This window comes from Lampetra planeri, chromosome 18 (assembly GCF_965212315.1).
Source record: "Lampetra planeri chromosome 18, kcLamPlan1.2.h2, whole genome shotgun sequence".
Lineage (NCBI taxonomy): Eukaryota > Metazoa > Chordata > Hyperoartia > Petromyzontiformes > Petromyzontidae > Lampetra > Lampetra planeri.
Genome location: NC_136124.1, coordinates 1,352,479 through 1,375,463, shown reverse-complemented (window position 1 = coordinate 1,375,463; position 22,985 = coordinate 1,352,479). Strand labels below are relative to the sequence as shown.

The window sequence follows — 22,985 nt, the reverse complement described above, 5'->3', positions numbered from 1 at the left end:
GTGCCAGGCTATGTGCACGTTGAGGCCACGTTAAGTGTCGAACGCCCGCTGGCACGAGGTCACAGGACAGACCCAGGTGCCACGGATCGACTGACTGAGACGAGTGGCTGATGCACCACCTGTGCCCCTTACTGTGCCACCTTGCTGTGCTTTAGCCACCCGGCAATCCGCTCGTTGTTGTGAGCGTCGCTCCTCCGCCCTCCGTTGTTGTTGGAGGGTGACTGCCTCCAACTGCCCAGTAGCGTCCTTCACGAGCCTGCTCCACAGACACTGCTGGTACCAGTCATCGGCCACTCAGCTCCACATCCTCCTGAACCACATCACTCCATCTCTTCTCTAGCCCGTGCCGTGCCCGTTTAGCCCCCTCAATCCGGCCAAACAAAAGCTGTTTAGGCATGCGGTGGCTGGGCATGCGGGCTACATGACCCAGCCAACGCAGCTTTGCTTGCCGGAGGAGCTCATCGATGGGACTTTGTCCAGATGTTTCAAGGATTTGTGAGCTCCTCACGCAATCCTGGTTAAACACAGGTTGGATCGTAGGCAGGCCAGCCTAAATGTTTCTAACCGGCGAAGATGTTCCATTAGGGGGGTCCACGTTTTGCAAGTGTAGAGAAGGGAGGGAATGACTGTGGCTGAGAAAACCTGAAGCTTCGTGCGGAGCGACAGACCAGGTAACTTCCACACAGCGTTATGCAACCGATGAAAAGATAATGCCGCTCGACTGATTCGGAGTGAGACCTCTGCTGTCAAACCGGAGCCGGTCATGAGCACACTGCCCAGGTATAGGAAACTCTCCACTCTCTCCACAACTGCCCCATCACCAATTGGGAGTTGTGGGGGTGGAGTGTCTAATGGTACAAAATACCCAGGGAGGTGCTTAGTTTTGGTGGGGCTGATGGTAAGGCCCCACCTCTTAGTGGCAAGCTCCAGGTTCAGCAGCAGCGCCTCCAACTCCTCCTCTGAGTTGGCAGCGATTACCAGATCATCGGCATACATAACATGGTTGAGCAATTGGGAGCCATCCCTTGACCACACACGGGCATCGATCAGCCTCCCATTGTATCTGTACTAGATGGAAATTCCTCTGGTACAGCTATTGAAGGCTTCACGAACTACGTGGTTGAAATAGATGTTAAATAATGTGGGAGCCAGAGGACATCCCTGTCGCACCCCAAGGTGTACATGGAATGACTGACTCCCAGCCACCTAGTGTTACCCGGGCCCGCTCACCATCATGAAGGTCCTTAATGATCGTGAGCAGATGGTCAGGGACTCCGAAAGCACGAGGAACAACCCAGAGCCCAGGCCTACTGATGGTATCATAGGCCTTGACCAGGTCAATAAAGCAGAGATGTAGTTCTTGTTGGAATTCTCTACACCTCTGTTGATGCAGACGGACAGAAATTATGGCATCTGTGCAGGACCGCCCTTTCCTGAAACCGCATTGTGGCTCCACAAGCCTCTCCTCAGCGTGCCTAGCAAGGCGATGTTGAATAATCCTTGCCAGGACCTTTCCCGGCACACTGAGGAGTGAGATGCCCCTGTAGTTGTTATAACACAACTACTCCCCCCACACACATGCAAAGGCAACCCCTTCCCCCACACTAAGTCATGACAACTTGTTGAATCCCAAATGGGGGTAAATCGTTACACTTGACGAATGCCACTGCGTGGGTGTTCGTGGGTGTGCACAATGTCCAACTATTCGCTGCATCTGCTGAAGAGGCTCCCAGATTTTTATTTCCCCGAAGAAGCTTCCGGCACGTGGATCGAAACGTTGGACATCGTGCCGAACGACGCGTGGCACAACCCTGAGAGAACACGTTGCAAAGCTAGACCCAAATGAATACTTTCACAAATACGAGAGACGTTTCACCGTTTCTCTTTTCATCTGATTCACCAGAAATTATACTTTGTGAATGTAGCAGATGAGAAGACTTGTTGTGAACAACAGTTTTACACACCGGTCTGTTGATTTGTGTCGGTTATGTTATGACAAAACAAGCTGAATATAATGTTTTAACCGGGAAAATTATAGGTACAGGAAGCAGGGGAAGACAGTGAATTGAGTATACCAAAAGAAAATGGAACAAATATATGCAAATGGTGGAGTTCTTGAGTAAATATCATGGACGGTGCAATGTGGAAGACCATGGTCACCGAATGTCATTGATTGCCTTTGAAAAAAGACATGGCACATGGAGACAGAGAGAGAGAGATGTTGGGCAAAGTATTTAAACAAGTCACCAGTTGCGCTAATTAAATGTATGTGTATATGACTCACAGGAAATGATTGTATTGAAGGTACAGCATACCTTGTGCCTCAGACACAAGTGACACTGTTTGCTTTGCTACAGCTCGTGTTTTAACTGTGTGCCTATTGAATTTCAGAGTGAAGTGCTGTGTAGCGAAGCAGAGGCAGAAAGATGTAGCGTTTGCTTGTCGGCTCTGTAAATATTAACGCTTTCTCTCATGTTCATAATCTTTGCGGAACAGGGTCTCTCTTGTAACAGCTGGGAGGTCACCGTAAACAGCCCCATTGTCTAAATGTTTAGCTCCCGTTAATCCAAAAGAAACAAAAAACAAGGCGGAATAGAGGAGCACAGCTATGAGTATCCGTCCGTGCATCACCTGTTGCACAGAGGGCATAGCAATGATAAGAAAACACATGGCCAACGCACAGAGAGACACAAACGACATGAATTGCGAACGCATGCTGGTAATGAATTAAAGCGAGTGGAGGAATTTATCCAGGGGTTTTTTTTTGGGCGATTCGTAGCGAGCGAAGCATTTTTCGTTCAATTGTTCGAGGTAACTTGACAGTGGAGGCCTGCCCGCAAGTGTGGGTTAGTTTGATAATGGCGTACCCATCGCCACGGCAACTGGATGTTATCTCCATGGCGACGTTTACGCGCTATCAGCTGCGTTGGGATGAGAAGCACCGCTGCTTGTGCATGAAGTTACTCTCATGGCTGAAGAGGCCTACATCTTTAAACGTTTTCGTAGGAAAACGTGAAAAATTTATGACGTGCATTATATAGCTGACGTACTGCGTAACGCTTTCCCTGAAAGGGAATAAAACGGGGAAATGCTTTGGCCTAAAGGTTATTCTCAAGACTCACGGTGCAGGATACAAATAGATGGGGTGATATTTAAAAGAATTATAGGGGTGAAAAAGCGGTGAGCGCTACCAACTAGGCAACCCGAGTTTGTATCCGGCCATGACTAACATCTGAGTCCCACCCCTTAATTAACTGGGAATGTGTGGTGAAGTATGGTGAAAACAACCCTCACAACTGATGTGGTGTGGGGGTTCATTCAGTAGTAGCGGAGACAGTGGGCTGTAATAATGTTGAATACATGTTATCGACAATCAGTTTTTTTAACGTACTTTTACATGAATAAAAGATTTAGAGTGTTTTTTACTTGCGTCACCACCGGCGATCCAATTTTGAAGAATCGTCGCCTTCCCGTCGCTTGTCAGTCTCAGAATGCTCATCGACTCTGCAACTACGAGCGACCGGCAATCGCTCACTTTGCTCAGCTCGGTTGCACAGTTGATAAGCGTTTCAAATTAGGGGAGCTACAACGGAGAACTTCCGTAAAATATAGAACAGATGGTGAACCCGCGCCGAACTTGACCTTTAGAAAATTGTTGAGTGCAGCGCACGATTGAACGTTGCGTTCCGCCGGGGCATTTAGAAGGGTGTAATGAGAGATGGGGGAATCAATCACGGCGGGTCAGAGTTTTCAATTGGTCTGTTGGTATGTATCGTTTTACAGAATATTAAAAAAAATGGTCCTGGTTTAACTTTTTTTGGGATCAATTTCCAATTTTAATTGCACAAATGAAAGTTAAAAGGTGATTACTCAAAGGCTAGATTTTACTCTCACATTGTACTACCGTTCAACCTCGAAGGCCAAGTCAAAAGCAGGCACGATTGAAGCAGATGCAGGTTCAGAATGATAATTAAGAAAGCTATCGAATCAAAACATAATCGTTTAATTGTAGAAAGTTTTAAAACTATTGAGCTTTGCGGACTCGCTCCAGGAGTTATATAGGAATACTTAGTAGCCTCTTGTTTGATACTCAATTCCACACATCCATACATTCCGAGCCTCTAGATTGGCACAGCCACTGTTAATTAGCGTGCTAATCCCTGACGTGGATGGCTCTTAATGATGTAGCGCCACTTCAAAAGCAGAGGCTAAGCAGGGGGGCACGGAGTGATCTCTCAACTTGGGCCGAGAGCTTCGCGCTGACCTTGTTCTATCGTTTACTATTCAAGGGACCCCGGGCATTGACCTCCTGTCAAACGACAAAGTGGTCTGCATTGAAGAGTGGCTGTTCTAGGGGACGTGAGGCACATGTTTAACAGTTGTATCAACACGGGCTATTACGGGGGTTGCAATGGGGTCTGCCGGTCACACGCTGACCAGAGACACCGTGCAATGGATCGGGCGCCCTTTTCGGTTTCTTATCGTGGAGCGTTATCGATGGACGCTGCAGCCGTCTTGACCCGCTTTCGTTTCCCTGCTCAGGAGTAAGTGCCGCTGAACTGTCGCCCGATTTGTATCTCCTTGAGCAGCCAGTTAGAGAAGACAACTGTCATATATGAGCACCCTTATTAGGCATTCAACCCACGGCAATTCAATGATTTGATGTTCATCGTGATGGAATTAACCTAGCATTTTTTGGTCTCGCCTTAAATGGCTTTGTTGGTATTGTTTGTTAAGTCAATTTTTTTGGACAGGCTTATTAACCATCATCAGCCTAATAGGAACATTTGCATAATGGGAAAAATAATAGTTTTCACATGGACAATTCTATGCGTGTATTTTGAGCATTCTCATCGATTTTTTTTCATTAATCACGAAATGCCTTGTCAATACCAACACCGATGCTGCTGATGTGCGATATTTTAACTGGCGACAGAGTTTTTTAGCCCTGACCAATTCCCTAAAGTCGAAGACACTGCATGAGATGCATTATTAATGGTGGGCAGCTGTTGCTTGTTAAACCAACTGGCCTTGTCTTCTTTAATCACTAGCATTGTTTCAGATTTTTTTTTTACCTTTGATTTGTACTCTTGAAGCTTAGACAAATAACATGCCACGGTAGGGTTAAATGAAGTGATGCATATCTTTATTCTTCATGTACAATGCAATGTCGCTTTTCATTATTAAAAACAGTTTTCCAAAATCACTCTATTCCACTCTTTGCTCACCTTCTTTTCTCATCATTGAGGTTGCTCAGGTGGCCCAGCGGGAGCGTGCTTGCCACTTTGTTGCGGAGGTTCACGGTTCGAAGCCAGCGGCCACCATGGTTAATACTGCGCTGTGCATCGACCATAAAAGTACTACCTGCCATCTGCTTCACATCGGACGTTCAAAGGTCCCGTTACACCGTTTGCAAGAGTAGGCCACTGCGTGCCAGTGTCGTTGTCCAATTTACCAAACTGAAACATTTTTACTTAATTGAAATTGACTTAATTGGAATAAACCTAGCAATCGTCCTCACCCCCCCTGAAAAAGACGTATGCGATTCAGTGAATCTTTCCTCGGTAATCAAGCAAAATAATAAATGAACATTTTCTCCAATCTGCCTTCAGTAATTGCCTTAGGTACATGTAATCTGCTGTGTCTTTTCGAGTTGTGTCCTCCAACTTAGATTCTTTCATCACGGGACCTCCTTTGCCAGTACCAAAATATGAGAATAGGTGTTCCCCTTTTTTCTGGCAACAAAACAGGTGTTAAGATGTTAAAACACCAATTTGAAACCTTTTACGAGGAATCATGTCTGCATTAACCACAATATTTGTGTTCAGAATGCAAACAAAAAACATACTCTGATAATATATGCATTGTCTTTGAAACTGATTGGCTCACAAGTGACAACATCACATTCACCCCCTTTATTTAAGACCGAAACAGGAGGATTTCTCCACAATTCTGGCTGTCGCCTAATGAGGCTGATTGTAATTACCGGTGAAATGTCACAGTACTCGAATTGTAAATGTTGTGGGTTTACTATCCAACACACCGTTGTGCTGAACTAGTAACTAATCGGCATGTTCTGTTTACTTGACCAGCCTTACTAATTGGCTGTCGGGTGGTGGCGGGTTTTAACGACACGTTTATGTTTATGCGCTCTAAGCCAAAAAATCCTCTATTAGGGATGCCTACAATGTGGGGAGGCCGTCAACTTGCAGCGGTGAGATCATGGCTGCTTTCACAAAACACCTCTGCGGAATTTTAAATCCACTTCGAAAGTTCAACTCCGATGAAATCTGCTAACGCAGGTGTTATATGCGTTGTTGCATCGTAATACAGTGGGCGATGGCAAAGGCTCGGTAAGACCCTTCATCCAGCAAGCCTGCTTCAACGTTGAATTTGTAGTTATCGACATTCAAATCCTCGTGGGTCCAACGACATTTCCCACTTTGCCGATGTGCCCGAGTTGATTGTCCACCATCTCACCATCACCACGGTGGCACCAAATAACAAAACGATGGAACACGTGGAGGCCATAACGATTTACATTTCACCGCCTTTGGGCCTGAGAATAGTTTTTTGTTTTGTTTAAAGGTGGTGACCACAGCGTGCACCAATGTTGCCTTGGAAACGCCTGTGACTGCTACCTAGGCATAAGTGAATGTCAAGCTTGCATTCTGTGCTTGTTGGAAAAGAAAGGCAAAAGGCAAGTTGCCTGCATTCTGTGTGCGTGCGCGTGTGTGCGTTGAGCGTTTATGGGTGTGCAAGCTTGTATGCGTGATTGTGGTTGTCATGGTTGGTTGGAGTGGTGGTGCGGTGGTTAGTGCACTCGCGACGAACTGCGGAAACCTGAATCCGATTCCCAGCCGTGCCTAATATCCGCGACGAATATCTAAACCAGTTCTGGCAGCTCCTTTAGGTCATCTCAGCCACAAATGAGGATCTGTGCGTCAGCGTCAGACAACGGTGGGCAGGCGTGCTCCTGGCCACCCCCCCCCCCCCCCCTTGTGCGCCGTGATGGCCTCCACAGGGGCTAGGTAACGGCACTTGTCCCAACAGTCCGTCCGGTTTCACAGGGCAGTTTTCTCGATTTTATTCGTGTCTGTTTGGTTGTCGTGAATGCCACGCACAAAGTGTGGTGTGGAGCGGTGGCACAGTGGTTGGCGCTACCAACCCGGCGACCTGAATTTGATTCCCGGCCATTGCTGACGTGATTGGCGAATGTGTCTCGGGCTTCACCCGACGTTGCATTCTCATACAAGTCAGCACCGCAGGGACAAAGGTGGCCAACGGTGATGCTGACCATACCCCATCCCCTTTTAGGCTGTGGCAGCCTTCATAGGTCATCGCTGACAGTACTTGCCCCGAGGTTCTGTATAGCTATGCGGCGGTAGACCTTTGTCTTTTATCTTCGGCTTGCATGTGTGTGCGCGGTTGTCATGTGGCGTGCGAGCTGCTTGCTAATTTTTCCCGAGAAGGGAACTCCCACGGAACGCTTTGTTTCGTTTCGACTTTTGCCCACGCGTCCCGTGCGGGCGCTAATCCCTCCGCGGCGATTTTGACACGGCGGTGGCAAGCGCAGAAAGCGGCCAGCGGCGGACACGCGAGGCCACCGCGGGTTCCCTGCAAACCGCCGATAAAAACTCTGAGCCGTGCCATCGGGCGGCCTTCGAAGCCAAATGGGTTTTGAGAGCGGCGGCAGAGGCTGTGTGTGTTTGTACACGGCGAGCCGAGGCTTGCGTTTGTCACTGATGTCGAACAGATCCAACTGTTACACTCACTTGACCGCTAATTCTCGTGCCGCGTGAATACCTAAGCCACTCTGTTCTCCTTCAGTCGTAGCTTTGGGGTCGTATCTCTTATAGGCCCGTATTTGTTATTCTCAAAGAACGATGTGATTGAAAAATTCTTGTCCAGGGTTATGAGAAATGGTTAACTGAATAGGAGATAGCTAGCTGTAGGTTTCAATATAAAACTTGCTTTGCCTTAGTCTCCTGGTGGACTCTTACCTCGACCATATTTTATCTTTGTTTTTTTTCTCTCACTCTCAAGTCGCTTTCTGTCGTTAAGTGAGATTGCTGAATTACTGCATTTGCATTTAGTTTAATCGGGATTTAATTTCAGCTATTAAGCTTTGCAAGCACATTTTTTTTCCAGAGTTGGTTTGCTTTGTACTGCCACTTATTGTCAGAGTCATGCACACAGCAGGATCAGACTTTCGTTATACGGAGTGTGTGTTTAGACTGCAGTAGAATTCCTCTTATCCGCTGTGATGTGGGGAAGAGGTGGGGTGCGATAAACATCATAGCCCACATTATCCGCGGTGTTATCTGCAAAAGAATAATTGTGGATACTCACAAATGTGATGCATGAATCACATTTGCATCCCACACAGGTGAAAGTGTCATTTAGTTTGAGTCTAAGCCAATAATGGGGGTGAGCGTCCATGCTAGAAACGTTAAACAGGATGCTAGAGTTAGAGCAATGGTATTATTTTTCATCCGTCCCACTCCTCTCTTGTCATACACAAATGTACAACTGCCGCAACTGCAAACGTGCCAAGCTTGTGGAAACAGAGAGAGGTGGTAGGGTGGCATGAGCTAAAGCCAAAAATGACACATGGTGCTTTCTTGAATTCGTTTAAAGCCAAATAGGGAAGTAATGCATGAAATGATATATTTTATGGAAAACAATAACGAAAATACAAAAATTTAAATTGGGAAATTGATTTAATGCTTTTCAGCCCCAGTCCAAGTACTGGATTATAACAGCAAAATACTTTGAAAATAGTATTAAAACAAGATCTTTAAAAAAGAAACAGTTATGACCATTTTTCTAAAATTGCATAACCACCTTGATTCACCAAACTTTTTAGAAAGCAGTGTGAATAGCTTTGAACGTTGGCAAGTGGTAAAAGTGTTCAACTAGACAGCAGCCCGCTGCTTCGTCAGTAGGGTTGGCAAGTATGCGGCTTACTTGCAACACACAGCAACTTAATGTCCGTCACCTATTGAGGCAATAATCAGGGGGAATGACTTCAACAGTCAGCGGCACCGCATTCCAAAAGGTGCGCACCCGTGGCTTCTTGTTCGGTGATTAAAGAAGAAGAAAATCCCTTGCGTTATTTATACACGCACCCTGCCCATCTCTTTGCGAATGTTTTAACCGCACGCACGCCGCCTCGAGTCATGGGTGTGAATGTAACCAGCTGGAGATGTCAGTTCGTCTGGGCAGAGGACGCATCCAGCATTGTCTCGAGTCCCCCATCTTTCTCGAAGACAAGATTTATCAGGATATCTCTGATCGTGAATGTTCGTTGACGTGTCACTCTGAACTCCTCGAGGCACGGCGATGAAGAGGCAAGGGGGCAAAACATGACGATGCTCCTCATCGACGATTGCCGGCGAGTCTCCACACCAGCAGAGCAACCCGTTGTGTCACAGCAGTTATGCGCGGATCGCGTGTGGTGCGGTCAAGTGTGGGTACTCCCATCGCCAGCGTGGATGAGTGGGGCAAATTCCTTCTGCGGGAGGTCACTCAAGGGCTGTGCGAGCGGCGGCATTTTCCAGCAGCGGTGGCGGGAGCGAGCAATTGCAGGGCTGCACATCACCTGCGGTCTGTGCGCCACCAGCCCGTAGCGCTCGCTCCAAGAAACTTGCGAGCCTGTGTCCGCGTGTGTGCGGGGGAGCGGTGGCGCAGTGCTTAGCGCGCTGCGCGACGAACCCGGCGAACCGAATTCGATTCCCGCTCACGGCCAACACCAGTGACGATTATTTGAACCGGTCCTGGGCCTCCCCTAGGTAGATTCAGCCTCAAATAAGTACCTGGTGCGGTGTGTAAACAGCGCTACTGGTGAGACAAAGGCGGTTGGGCCACCCACCCCCTCGTGTACTTCACTTGCCCCAACAGTATGTTAAGGCTATCGGGAGATCTTTGTTTTTTTAAAACACTTCTTTTGCACCGTACACAGCCAACCGTGCTAATCGGAGGTGCTCGGGAAGGACAACAGACTAAACACACCAAGTGGTTCTAAAGAAATGAGTTTTCCCATCTGGAGATCTAACACTCACGTGATACAACTCCTGGAGTGCTTTGACTTTCATTACTGAACTCGCCGAGAGAAAACAAAGTGAAAAACAGTTTGTGGAATTCGCCTGACCGGCCCCGCTGAATGATTGCCCTGGTATCCCGAGCGGGGTGAACTCTCTCAGCGCAACTCCTTGTTAAACCGGTTCCCTGCCACATTGTGCACCGCCTCCTCTTCGATCAGCTCGCACCATGAAAGAGAGATGATGATGATGATAATGTCAGCCGAAACCTTTTTTTTTGCGATGGACTTTCTGGTCCTAATTTTTGCGTAAGTTTTGTGAGTTACGTAGAACATGTTTACGCATAAACACGTGTGTTTACAGAAGCACTGTACAATTGCACTTTTACTCTCGCTCCAGCTCGCTGCACGCACGCACACATGTTGCGAACTCGGACAGTCCTTGATTTAGCAACTTTAAAGACAACACGTTTTGACTTTTAATCACATTTATACACGTTCAGTATATGTTTGTGCGTATTCGTGGGGAGTAGTAGTCGTCGTGGTAAGCGCGTTGTACTACAAACCCAGCAGTTCGATTCCTGCAGATGATATGGGCAACATCAGTGGCAGGTATCTGAATTGGTCTTAGGCCAGATGACAACTGCCTCGTCTGGTGTGCAGAGGGTCGTGATGTGGAACCCAACTCTGATGCCTGCAGCTTTGGAGTTTGCATGTTCTCCCCGTGGTCGCGTGGATTTGTATACGGACCCTCCGGTTGGTCTCTCCACGTTTAGTATCAACATGCTTTTAGAGGATTTGGCTGCAATACATTTCAACACGATAAGCCACTTCGTTGAGCTATAATTTGTGGCCAGGGCACTTTTGACAAAGACCCATATCTCCCAGCGGGCCTTACCTGGTAAAAACAAAAAATAATTTAGACTTAAATGAGAACATGAGCACTTGAGAGACGAAGGCTTCCGAGCGCTGGTGCTGGTCACACCACCCCCTCGTGAACCGCGCCATCCTTGATAAAGGCTCGCGAACAGCACTTTCCCAAAAGGCTTGAGGAGGCTACACAGGTGACCTTTGTCTTTGTATAGTTTGGACCAGCTGCAAGCGCAAACTAAAGAAGCAGTGGGTTCTGGTCTCGTACTTGCTGAACTGGTTGACAAAAACAAAGCCTCTTTGTTTTGCGTTTCACGCAGGCATACACACACACACGCGCGCGTGCACACACTCGTGTCTCGTGCTTCCTCCAAGACGCGCACGTGTGTGAACACACACGGACAAACATGACTGCAGCACATTCACTCGGGTTACCATGTTTGAAATGAAGAAAAGAAGGACAACAATCGTGTACAACAATATATATTGTTTTACTTTAAAGAGTATATTCTTGCAAATAGGTGTTTGGGGCCGTCCATAAATGACGTCACGAACCTAGGGGGGGGGTCAGACATTTGTGACGATGTGTGACGAGGGGGGGGGGTTTGAGAAATGTGACGTCACATCAAAATGCGCAACTTTAAATAAATATAGACAACACGTTTTACTTAATTAAATAGACTTTTTAATAAATGTTTTCCCCTGCAACATCAGAGTGCAGCGCCACATTAAATACGCACTACAATGACAATAGTTGAAAGCGATTTGAAGCGAGGTTTTATTTGGGGGGGGAGGGGGGCAGAGCTTTGTGACGTCATATTTGAGGGGGGGGTCTGACTTTTTGTGACGCCGTGTGACTAGGGGGGGATCAAAAATAGTCCAAAATCGCGTGACGTCATTTATGGACGGCCCCTTTGGAGTCATGACATCTATCCACGCCAGATATGTAAAAGAGGCAAAATTTAAACTCGTACACATTTCAGAATTGCTGTTGCGCCGTGCCGTGGAAACTCACTCGTTATGTTGTGGAAACTCACTCGTTATGTCGCACATGGGGAAATTGTCATGGTGATAAATGAATCAGAATCTGGATGTAGACCGGAAGAATCCGATGAGCTATGAAGCTCTTTTCCAGTTGTCCAGTAGGGGCAGCTCAGCAAGTTACAACAACAGCACCTCCCATGCGGTACAACCCGAGGAAGGAAAAAGATTGTTTGTACTACACGTCTAAATTATCGGACCAATTGGTCCTTCCAACTTCGTGCTGTTTGTGTCGCCTGAACTCATGTAGACACAGTTATATTCACACACACACACAAACATATATTTTATTATTTGTTGCCATAACTTGTTGACCTGCACCGACTGGACATCTGCGATAAAGAGCATTAAAGCTCATCGGATTCTTCCAGTCTAATTAAAGATTCAGATTCTAAATAAAGATTCTGATTGTATGGATGTACATAGAACTTCCTTTGCACCGTACGTAGCCAACCACGCTAATCGAAGGTCATTCTCCATCTCCACCTCCCAGAGAAGGAAAAATTAATTCGGTAGAGGTTGTCGGCATATCCTTGTTTCACTTTGGCAGTCTTAAGTGGACGCAACTTGCGTCAGCACACAATTGAGTCTACACGTCCTGCCCACGTGAAACAGGTGCCGCTCACCGTTGACCATGAACCGAGCCGACACGGTTACACTCGCACACGTGCACAGTTACACACACAAGACAGACAGCACGCTTTGTAAGCTTCACCTATGACTGGTGGTCCTGCACGTTGCCACCTGTTGACACATTCACGGTAGTGGTGATGATACATAGTAATGATCCAAGGCGATGTTGTTAATCTTGTGCAAGCTTCAATACATCCGCTATTGAAACAAATTTTGACAGACACAACTTAGGAGAACAATATTACCCATCGGTATCTCGTTATAACAGCTGAAGAATCCAATCACTTAACGATTACAGTGCTCTACCAATTATCAGTTCGACTATTCGACTCGTAAGGGTGACACGAAAATAGTAGGATGGGGGTGTGGGGGATGTCGCCTCCATTCCTATGTGTGCCGCTGGACGGGAGGTGATGGGACAGGATTAGCAACATCATTGGCATCATCATCCACTTCGTGATGGGCGTGATTTGGAGAGGGTTTACCCCCTTCCTGAGAGAAGCATATGTTGGCGATGAGAAATTTTCATTGATTAATTGACTCTAATCCTTCCATTCCAAGGGATTATAGTGCAGTATCTGCCTTGCTTCTGAAGGCCATTGCTAGTTAACATGTAAAGAAGTGCCTGCGCGCACGCACACACACAAAACACGCACATGCACTCTCACACAAGGTTGTAAGTGTTGAGGCACAGCTGTGCGGGTCTCTGTGCCAGGGCCGTGCACATGTAAATGCCAGATCGGTGAAAATCTGCAAAAGCAACAATTAGTGTGTGTGTGTGCACTTTTGTAAATTCATGCAATTGAAACAAAAGTGAAAAATAAGCAACTAAATTGTTCCTTGGTGACTTGCTGCGAGCGAGCAGCTTATTGCTATGGGATTGCCATTGTGACTGCCAAAATAAAAATAAAATCATTGCTCCAGGATTGAGTTTCGGTAAACACTACGCTGTAGTGTGTGTTTTATTTGGTATGGTCTTCATTGTTGCCAAGGTGAATGCTAATTAATGTGTGGCAGCTGCTGTATCTGTATTGGTACAATGGACCACATAGCAAAGGGGTATTCGAATTGTGCCAAAACTGCAGTGACACGATGCTTGCAAATAGACGACAATATGAGTAAACGACTACGCTTGATCATTTCCCTGAACTTATCGTGGCAGGAAATTGTAAAGTTTTTAATAAATTACAATATCATTGAAAGTTACGTCTCTTTGGGCTCCTTTAATACATGTGTTCGGCATATAATGATACGTCGATGAATTGATTCACGTAGATTTTAATATTTACAATGTGTGCATCGAATCATGCATGTCTCGCATATAAATGTTTCAAGTTATGTAAATTTAAAGGGAATGATATACACATATTTACATTCAGGCTTATGGAGCTCATAGAATTGTGCAAAAAACCCAGATAATATTCCTATTGAGAAACAGTGCAAATGAGACAATTGGACGTGCGATGAGATAATAGATTCTGGGATAAAATCGCGATTCCGAAAGGGGAGGTGGAAGATGGCACATTGCATGGAATAGCGATGCCTTTTATGTCGCCAAATAAAATGAGTGGAAAATAAGTGGAAACTCCCTATGAAATCTGATTAAATGTTTTACGGTACTTGATTAAAGTACGTTTAAACACATGGCCACTGAGGATGCTGTCCCATGGTTTCGCGATTACGCATTCGCTGGATGAATGAATGGTTCTCAAATAATAGCTCAGCTAGTGCCTGCGATGGTTATTGTAAACCGCTCTAGCATTTCGCATGCGTCGAGTTTCGTGATGGATCGTCCACATTAGGGCTGCTATAAAATATTTTAAAAGCATTTTTAACACTTCAGAGTGTTGTTTTTCTTTAAAGTATGCACCAAGTATACACCATGCAGTTGAGCACTGCAGCATTCAGGCAAATCAAAACTGTGGCTTCAGGGTCATTATATATAATCGATGCATTTCATCAAAGTCAGGTCAAGGTATGTATGAAATCGATAACTTAATCATTTTAACTCATGAAGGTCTCACGTTCTGGCATAGAATGAAACGTATACATTCTGGTATTATCTGCCCTTTTTACCTCCCACCAAAAAGTCAGTGAGTTCCCACTCATGTGAGCAATGAGGTTCATCTGTTATTTACGTTCCTGAGCCAGTGGTGGAAATTCCACATTACTCTGGTAGAGGAGAGTCTCTCCATAGGACACCCACTGACGGCTTCACCATAGAACGATACTTATTTCAATCTAGATTTGAAGTTTTCGTGACTGCAGGGATCCATACTCTTTGGTTCTTTCGGTAAAGTCACGTAGGTATAAAATAAAATAAAGTAAATCACGACGTTTCGGGCACAACACAAGCGTTCGTCATCAGGTGGGACAACCACAGCACTTCAGCAATTGTTTCTTTTATCAACCCGAAAGGGATGATTGGCTTAGCCAAGGGAAAAATCGTGATTTTAATTCACAACCTTCCTAAAGCGAACCGCTCACCACTCTACTGCTGACCCACGTTACATATTGCATTTTGAAAAACATTGTGAGTGCTACTTATTTTGATCCAGATGACCAAACATAGCATTGACAGGAGTTAGACCCAGTGAGGCTTTCTGGAATATAAAGGACCATAATGATGTAGAATAAGAATTTGCATGTATTCAGTGCTTAAATGCCACGGTAAAGAACACTTGTACCATTTTTGGAACACGCCAACACTATCTTCTTGGTTCTTTCGGTAAAGTCACGTAGAAGGAAAATAATAAAATAATAAAAATAAAACATAAGAAAATAATTCTCACGACGCTTCACCTGAGGACGGCTGTTTGCGTTGTGGCCGAAACGTCGTGAGAATAATTTTGTTATGTTTTATTTTTATTATTTTATTATTTTCCTTCTACGTGACTTTTCCGAAAGAACCAAGAAGATGAATCCCTGCAGTCACGAAAGCTTTAAATCGAAACGCCAACACTATATTAGAGCTTCACACCAAGTAAGCAGTATCCTGTAGTAGAAGAGGAGCGACTGGGTGTCTCGTGCCTCAGAAGCTGGGCAAGCCGCTCAACAGACGAACTTCAGAGACAGCGTCTTTGGCTCATTGAACCCTTGGTAAGTCGCGATTGTATATCACACACGAGACATCGGGAGACAGCGACTCAGATGGCTCCGACACGTACTCACAATGGACCAGGCCCGTGTACCAAACGTGGCAGACCCAAGACCCACGTGGCGCTAGACCGTGAAGGCCGCGCTGGCGACATCGATCAACCTCCGTTGGGGCGAGGCTCAACGTGTTGCCAAGGACAGGGAGCAGCGGAGGGGAACTCGTTGTGGCCTGATTTCCAATAGGGGATGACGCGGTTTGTAAGAAGATTTCAAGAATCCTATTTGTGCATCATTTGACCAAGCATTCCAAACATTGTTGACAAGCAGCAAACACAATCGCCTGTACATGCACACCCTGCCTGGGTTGTGTCTGGGAGTAGTTTGCCTTTCGGTGCGCGATTACCCGTGAAGGTTCAAATGGCACCATGCAGGTGCGGCTCTATTTTAATTAAATGAGCCGATCGGCCACAAATCATGGTGTGAGACGTGTGCTTTATTCTCTTGGACACTTGGGAACCTTTACAGAACCCTAATTCGTTGGCCTCACGGAACTGTGCGATACTCATTGATCTCCATTGAAAACAGTGCCCACGGTTATGTCAGATCGAGACATTTTTGTTCAAAACGTCTGGCTAACCCAGCAGCATTCGTTGATCAAGCCTGGCATTGCTGAGGCCCAGAAGGTCTCAACCAGTCCACAGTTTGCTTGCTTAAACCATAATGCTGCCCGATAATATTAGTCTGGAAAGACAACAGACTGATCGACTATAACATCGTATTTTATTTTATGTGGAGATACAGAACACATTGCTGCTGATGCATTATGTGCTTTAACTCATAATGTTCCACACAACAGCAACGCATAATGGGTTTGTATACTTTATTATGTCATAAGTTACAAAACAGTGACCGTATTGTATATACCAAGCGTTGTCAACGTGCAGATGACAGATACGGAAAAACAACAACATATCTCTGGCTCCATCACGTGGCTTAGAGACCATCGATGGCCGTGGTGTTTGTTGTACTGTGCGTGTTGCATGTCTGTGGGCTAGGTGGGCATTGGTACGCACGGAGCAGTTTGTGACGCCAGCCTCTAACACCACTAACTGTGTCGTTATCTAGCCTGCAAAGCAGTGCTGGATCGCATTTATCTCAACAAAATAAGTGCTACTGCACGGCAGATTGCATTCCATCGTTGTCATATCAGCGTTAACCGCTATCGACTGGTCCTTGGCACGGCATAGCTCCAGTCAAAGTCCGCTGCATGCTTGGGCAATGCACAGGACCCGCCCTGTGAGACTGAATTACCCACCACTTGCTGCTGCTGCTGCTGCTGATGTACTTTGCAAACTTTCTGTAACCCCCCCCCACCCCATATATTTCAAATGCTTCAAGCGATTATAAACTACAGTACTTAATTGATGTTAATTGAGATTTGTAATCCTACTGTCGATGGACATTTAGCACCGATAAGCGAAGAGAACAGGATCCATAAAATACAGATCAGGCAGTGACCCAACCCTGCGGCATGGCCTTGTTTAAAGGGGACGGGGGGGGGACACAACATCTGAAGAGGGACGTGACACCGTCAATGTTAAATAAACTGTAAACGAACGTTAAACGCTAAACAGAATGAGTAAAGTAAAAACTGATCTGCTTTTGGTGTTCCATTGTGCCAAGATTTTTTCATTTTATGATTTGATGATGGGAATATAGACGGGGTGGGGGTGGGGGGGTGAGCTTTCATCAAGGGGGTGGCTCAACCCCATCCAGCTCCCCCAGCCCCCACCTCCACCCTCGATGTTACTAAGCTGATCCCAGGGATCCACAACTCCCACGGCCACTAAGTGCCATGTTTTTGCGGCCGTGTCACGCAAGCCCACTACGCCACTGCCGGCGCCACCACTGCAGGTAGTAGATTAGCAGCTTGCGTGCAGATAGTGCCCAAGATGTTTCCCAAGCCGGAGAAGACAGCGCTGGAATGTCGATTGGGGATGTTTACATGACGGGCAAATTTTATGCATTTTGAAACGGGTGGTGGGTGGTGGTTTTTTTCTCATTGGGGTCACAGGGGGATTGTGGCTGGGATGCCGGGGGCATGTGGGCGTTTTGAGACTTTGGGTCAACTGCGGTGATGTCGTGGCAGCGTTAGCATGCAGCGTGCACGATGGAGAAGCAGGTGGCTGCGAGGCCACAGCACTGATGCAGCATTGCTGAGAACCTGGGTGTGATACCAAGTGGCCATATACTGACTAAACTGGGGTTTATTGTCTCGCCCCAGTCATCAGTGACTGCACGAAAAATAAACATCGCATTGAATTTTATATTAAATTTTAATTGGCCTTTTCCAGCTCTGTGGATTGATATTACTGGTTTGACTGTAATGGGACAAACCCAATCTCATAGTAGAATGTGTGGGAAGTGTGCTCCCCCTTCGTATTGTGTGAAAATAAAACGGTCAAACGTTGTGTTAAATAATTATCTTGAACACACTGTGTCTCAGCTGCTCTCCCAAGAGTTCTAAACGGACTTTCACTGTCTCATCACTGCGCTGAGAGTCCACCGAGAATTAAATTGGGGAATAGGCAAGAAAGCAGGTCACGTCCGTTGCCTCTACTGAAGAAGAATATAAGTCAGCCTACTGGGCAGCCTTTTGAGCTGTACTTATCACCCAAACCAGCAGTTACGTGGAACTTTACATCACATTGTAAGGCCTGGGGCCAATTTACCCATTGATGCATCATCACACCTTGTTAATGTGTGATTTAATATTCATTGTGTCTTTGTAATGTTTTCTTCTGGGATGTCATTTTAACGCAGCATTCGAAATAAACACAAGCTTATTATCATAAACTGTTGCCCGTTTACAGAGCAGTAGATTTATTAGGGTGTGTAAAACATTTTCGCGTGAATGGCAGATGGTAATTTAATATGAAATAATTAATTCCTGTAAAATATATAATCATAGTATAATTGGGCAGGAAGTTGTGTCAGCAGCTTTGCCCTAGACTTCGGCCATGAAGATGTTTTACTTGATAATTGCATCTTTTAGTGGAGCCATATTTTTGTTTTACCATGCTTATGCAATTGTGTCACGTTGTGTTGCAGGAAACGGAATGTTTGGAAATCACAAGCATCCGAGACACAAGGACCGGGAAGTATGCCAAGATGCCAAAGGTGAACACGGAGGGGGGAATGCTTTAGTCAATGATCTATGCTAACTTGCTTAATACGCCTTCATCTCTGTGGAAAATCCTAGCAGGAAACAAATCAACCAACCAGTCTTTGCTCGTGCCATAACTCATACCCATAAGCACTGCTTGGGACTCGGTTATCAGTTGGTCGATCCTCGGTTTGTTTTTCGCACGGGTAGAACATCAATGAGTGGCATTTCACCAAGATTGCCATTTTTGGAGCCTTTTGTAACAGCAACAATTGTAACTTTGTCTGCCACAAAAAATACTTAAGAATACTTAAATTCTATGAGGTATAGAATCGACAGGGCAGAGCAAGAAAGGAGGTGCACCATGGTAAGTTGCAGGTTAAGTGACTTCACAAGGAGAGGCAATCCTAGGCAGACAAAACAAACGTCTACAGCAAGGACTTGAACAGGACAAGTCAGAAGTGGGTGCTGCAGCAAGTTGTCAATTGAAGTGATGAATGCATTGCTTTTAAACTATTGTTTTTTTGCACGGAAAATTGATTCATTGGCCGCCGATTTCAAACAGCAGTATCCTATTATCCGGCCTCCAAAATGCGGACAACTCACTGCAGTGAATGCCCAGCGTCATTTCCCCACCCACCTTGAGCTCAGCTCCAACTCCGTTATAATTTTACGTTACAAAAAATTATTGCATTGAATTAATCGAATCAGTGGTTGAAGAGTTAACCAACGAAGTAAGGGGGTAATCGACTAAGCAAGGTGATGATAGTTTCGGCGTTCCGGTTATACGTATGTTGAACTCCTTTCACACTGTATGTAGCGAACCGTGCCAATTGGAGGGTCCTGAGCTCATTGACAATCGGGTGGCACTGTGGTGCCACATTCAAACATGGGGAATGTTTGTGTTGCTAGCATGCTCATGGTAAGCGCGTGTGTCTGTGGGTGCGGATGGATGCGTCTGACAGTTACCACAATCTGTTAATTCAACAGCACCTGGGTTCCCCCCTCCTGTAACCACCGGCCACAGAGCCTTTGCACTGCATGGGGCCCTCAGAAAGTACACCTAGCCTGGCACTAGCACCATAGTGGTATCACAGCACTAGTGGCTGCTGCTGCCACCGCCACCATGATTGAGGTACCACCCTCTTGGTGGTGTGCACCTATCGCTTGGTGTTCTTAGAACAACAGACTGGCTCCTCACAATGTAAACTGCTTTACGGACTTTTATGAATCTGCACTAACCAATACCAGTACAGATAATGCCTCTTACGGGATGTGTAGCAGTGGGTTCCATGTGTCGCAGGATAATGTTATCTTTGAAGTTGTCAATATTGATACAGCGCTGTCACTTGTACTAGACCAATACCTTAAGTAGTTATGATAGTAGCAGTTGCCAAGGTATTTTTTCTATCGCAAAAAAACATCAACACATTCGTCAATAATACTGCCTTGAAAGGAAACATACATTTTCAAAAGTCAGTTGTGTTTGTACAAGAGCTAAACCCGTTTTATATTATTCAGTAACGATAATATGAAGAATAACAACGAGGCTATTTGTGATTTATTTATCCAGGAAAGCCTCGCTGTGTCTTGATCCTGCAGGATGTTTGGCCAATTTAATTTAAAGGAGTTATGCCATTTGCATGTTAAAGGAGTCCAAGGTTCCCAAAGAGGACATATCCATACAAGGGAATAGCAGAGAATAGTCTGCGAAGACAGCGTGACACTAATTTAGCTGGGCTGCCATCTCCTGCACATCTTTAAATCCGGCGGATTTGGAAACCTCACAAATGTGTGATCTTCCAACCCTTGCCTCCCAAGAGCTGGGTTACAAGGATAGCATGCGCCACCTTGCTTGCTTGGCTGTATGAATAGACATTAAAAATTGTATATTTTTGTTATAATAACTTAAACATTGTTCTTCAAACAACATGAAAATAAACGTTCCAATGTTTTCAGAAGCCGAACAGCAGGCCATGCCCATGACATCATAGTCTGCACCAGGATATTTGAAAATAAATCGAGCGGCTTCATGCTTTTGAATCTCAGCATAGAAATAAAATTTCTCGTCGTGAAAGATGTGAAAAAATAAATACTGTGATTTGATTATTCACGCGTGTTTTTCTTCATCGTTTTTGGTAGCTAATGAACGGTTAACAAACAAGATAACAGCAGCCTTGTGTAACCTCTTCCATGTGTGGCTTAAATTGGGGCAATATTACACTGTGTGTGTCTTTGTCTTTATTTGTGTGGTGAACAGTAGTCTAGTGGTTAGTCTGCAAACCGAGTTTGATTCCTGCTCATGGGCAACACCAGTGACGATTGTCTGAACCAGTCTTGGGCCTCACCTAAGTCGACTCAGCCTCAAATGAGTACCTGGTGCAATGTGCAAACATCGCCACTGGGAGACAAAGGCGGCCGGGTGTGGTGCTGGCCACCCACTCCCTTGTGTGCCACGCCAGCCTTCATTGGTGCTCGCTAGCAGCACTTGCGCGAACAGTCTGTTGAGGCTACACGGGGGATCTTTGTCTTTGTATGTGTGTGCGGGAGATCGTTAGGGTAGTGGTTGGCGCACTGCACAAGGAGCACTGGCCACCTGAGTTCGATTCATGCCCATGGCCAACGTCAGTGATACATATCTGAACTAGTCATGGTCCTCCACTCCCCGAGATCGACTCAAACCTCTGAATGAGTACCTGGGATGGTGGTCAGATATCGAGACTAGGGGGAGAAAGGTGGCTGGGTATGGTGTTGGCCATATGACCCATCTCATGCACCATGCCGACCTTAATAGACGCTCGCTAACGGGGGGGGGGGGGGGGGGTATTTATGTGGCTATCAAGACTAATCATGTTTGTGTGAATCTGCGTCTGTGTCGCCATCCCCGGGAACTAATACCTAATGGAACACATTACCGCGACCTTCTGGCCTTCTGGCATCGGGGTCACATAACGTGCCTTTGAGCATACCACTAATCATCATCATGTTAATATTTGATTTGTTGACATGTGTTTGTGCTTAAAATGCGGGAGTGAAGAAATACACACACACATCTGTAATAATCGTTGAAAAACATGTTTCCAAAATGCACTTTTTTAAAAAGCAGTGACTGGCAAGCTGTTCATGTTCCCTCGAGACAATGGCACAGGATGGCACCACGAAAATATTACACAAAGTCACAATATTACGACGGTATTACTGCGGCTTGCTGATTTTAGTTTTTAGTTTGTTTCCCATTATTCTGTTCTACAACTTGGGAACCAAAAGGAGTACACGGATGGGGGGGGGGCTGTTTGCAAGATCGTGGTGCTGAGACAGTTGAGATTTCTATGGCGTTAGAGCCACAGCTGTATTTTGCTTGGTTGAGCATTTGTCAGAAAGCAAAAGTCATTGTGTTATTGTTATAAAATAATTATAATCCATACTGTGCAGTGCTTTTTCAGTCCACTTCTGCATGAAGGTATCCGCATACATTTTTTGGTTGTTTATCCATATTTCACCACATTGGTGGCGGGGGTCAGCATTGTGCAATTGTCACTGAGAGGAATTCCAAAGTACACCTCGTGTAACAAAGTCAATTTCACGAAACCGTAATGTGTTGCATAATGACAGATTGTAATTTTTATCCAACCGAGATGGCCCGTACATAAGCGAACATGTAGGCATTGTTGTAGCACAACAATAGCACCTATGAATAGTTCTTACTTCTATATAAGGCCTGCAACACTGTAGAATGCAACCGTACCCTCTCCAAAAAACAAGACATTGCAATGATGGCATCATATGTCAGGAAAAGACTCCCCAGTATGAAGGACTGTGCTGGAATTTGCGTGGCAGTGTCTGAAAATATGTAAGGTATGAGTTCACCATGGCTTGGCTTTTGAATTTGACACCGACCATTAATAATGAATGAGATTCGTTTTGTTGTTGTTAGTTAGATCGCCCGCTTTTATGGTTGTGTGATAACCACAGGCAGTCTAAAAACAACGAGCAATGAGCAATCAAATAACTGGGTTTGTTTATCCTTCGGGAGTATCATGTTTGGGTTAGTGTCAGAGTTAGGGTTATACAGTAGTCGTTGTCTTCAGTTGTGCTCACGTGTGAGTATATATTTTGTTACTAGCCTTTTGTCCGTCC

At 45.6% G+C, this 22,985-nt stretch overlaps 1 protein-coding gene across 4 annotated transcripts in view; it reads left to right on the top strand.

Annotated features, from left to right (window-relative positions):
- LOC144723456 (1-phosphatidylinositol 4,5-bisphosphate phosphodiesterase beta-1-like) overlaps positions 1-22,985 on the top strand; it is a 144,598-nt gene that overhangs the window by 42,589 nt on the left and 79,024 nt on the right. For all 4 annotated transcript variants that reach the window (XM_078602229.1, XM_078602228.1, XM_078602227.1 and 1 more), the window contains exon 3: positions 18,794-18,862. In XM_078602229.1, the coding sequence (XP_078458355.1) occupies positions 18,794-18,862 (69 nt within the window). The remainder of the gene's footprint in view (positions 1-18,793; positions 18,863-22,985) is intronic.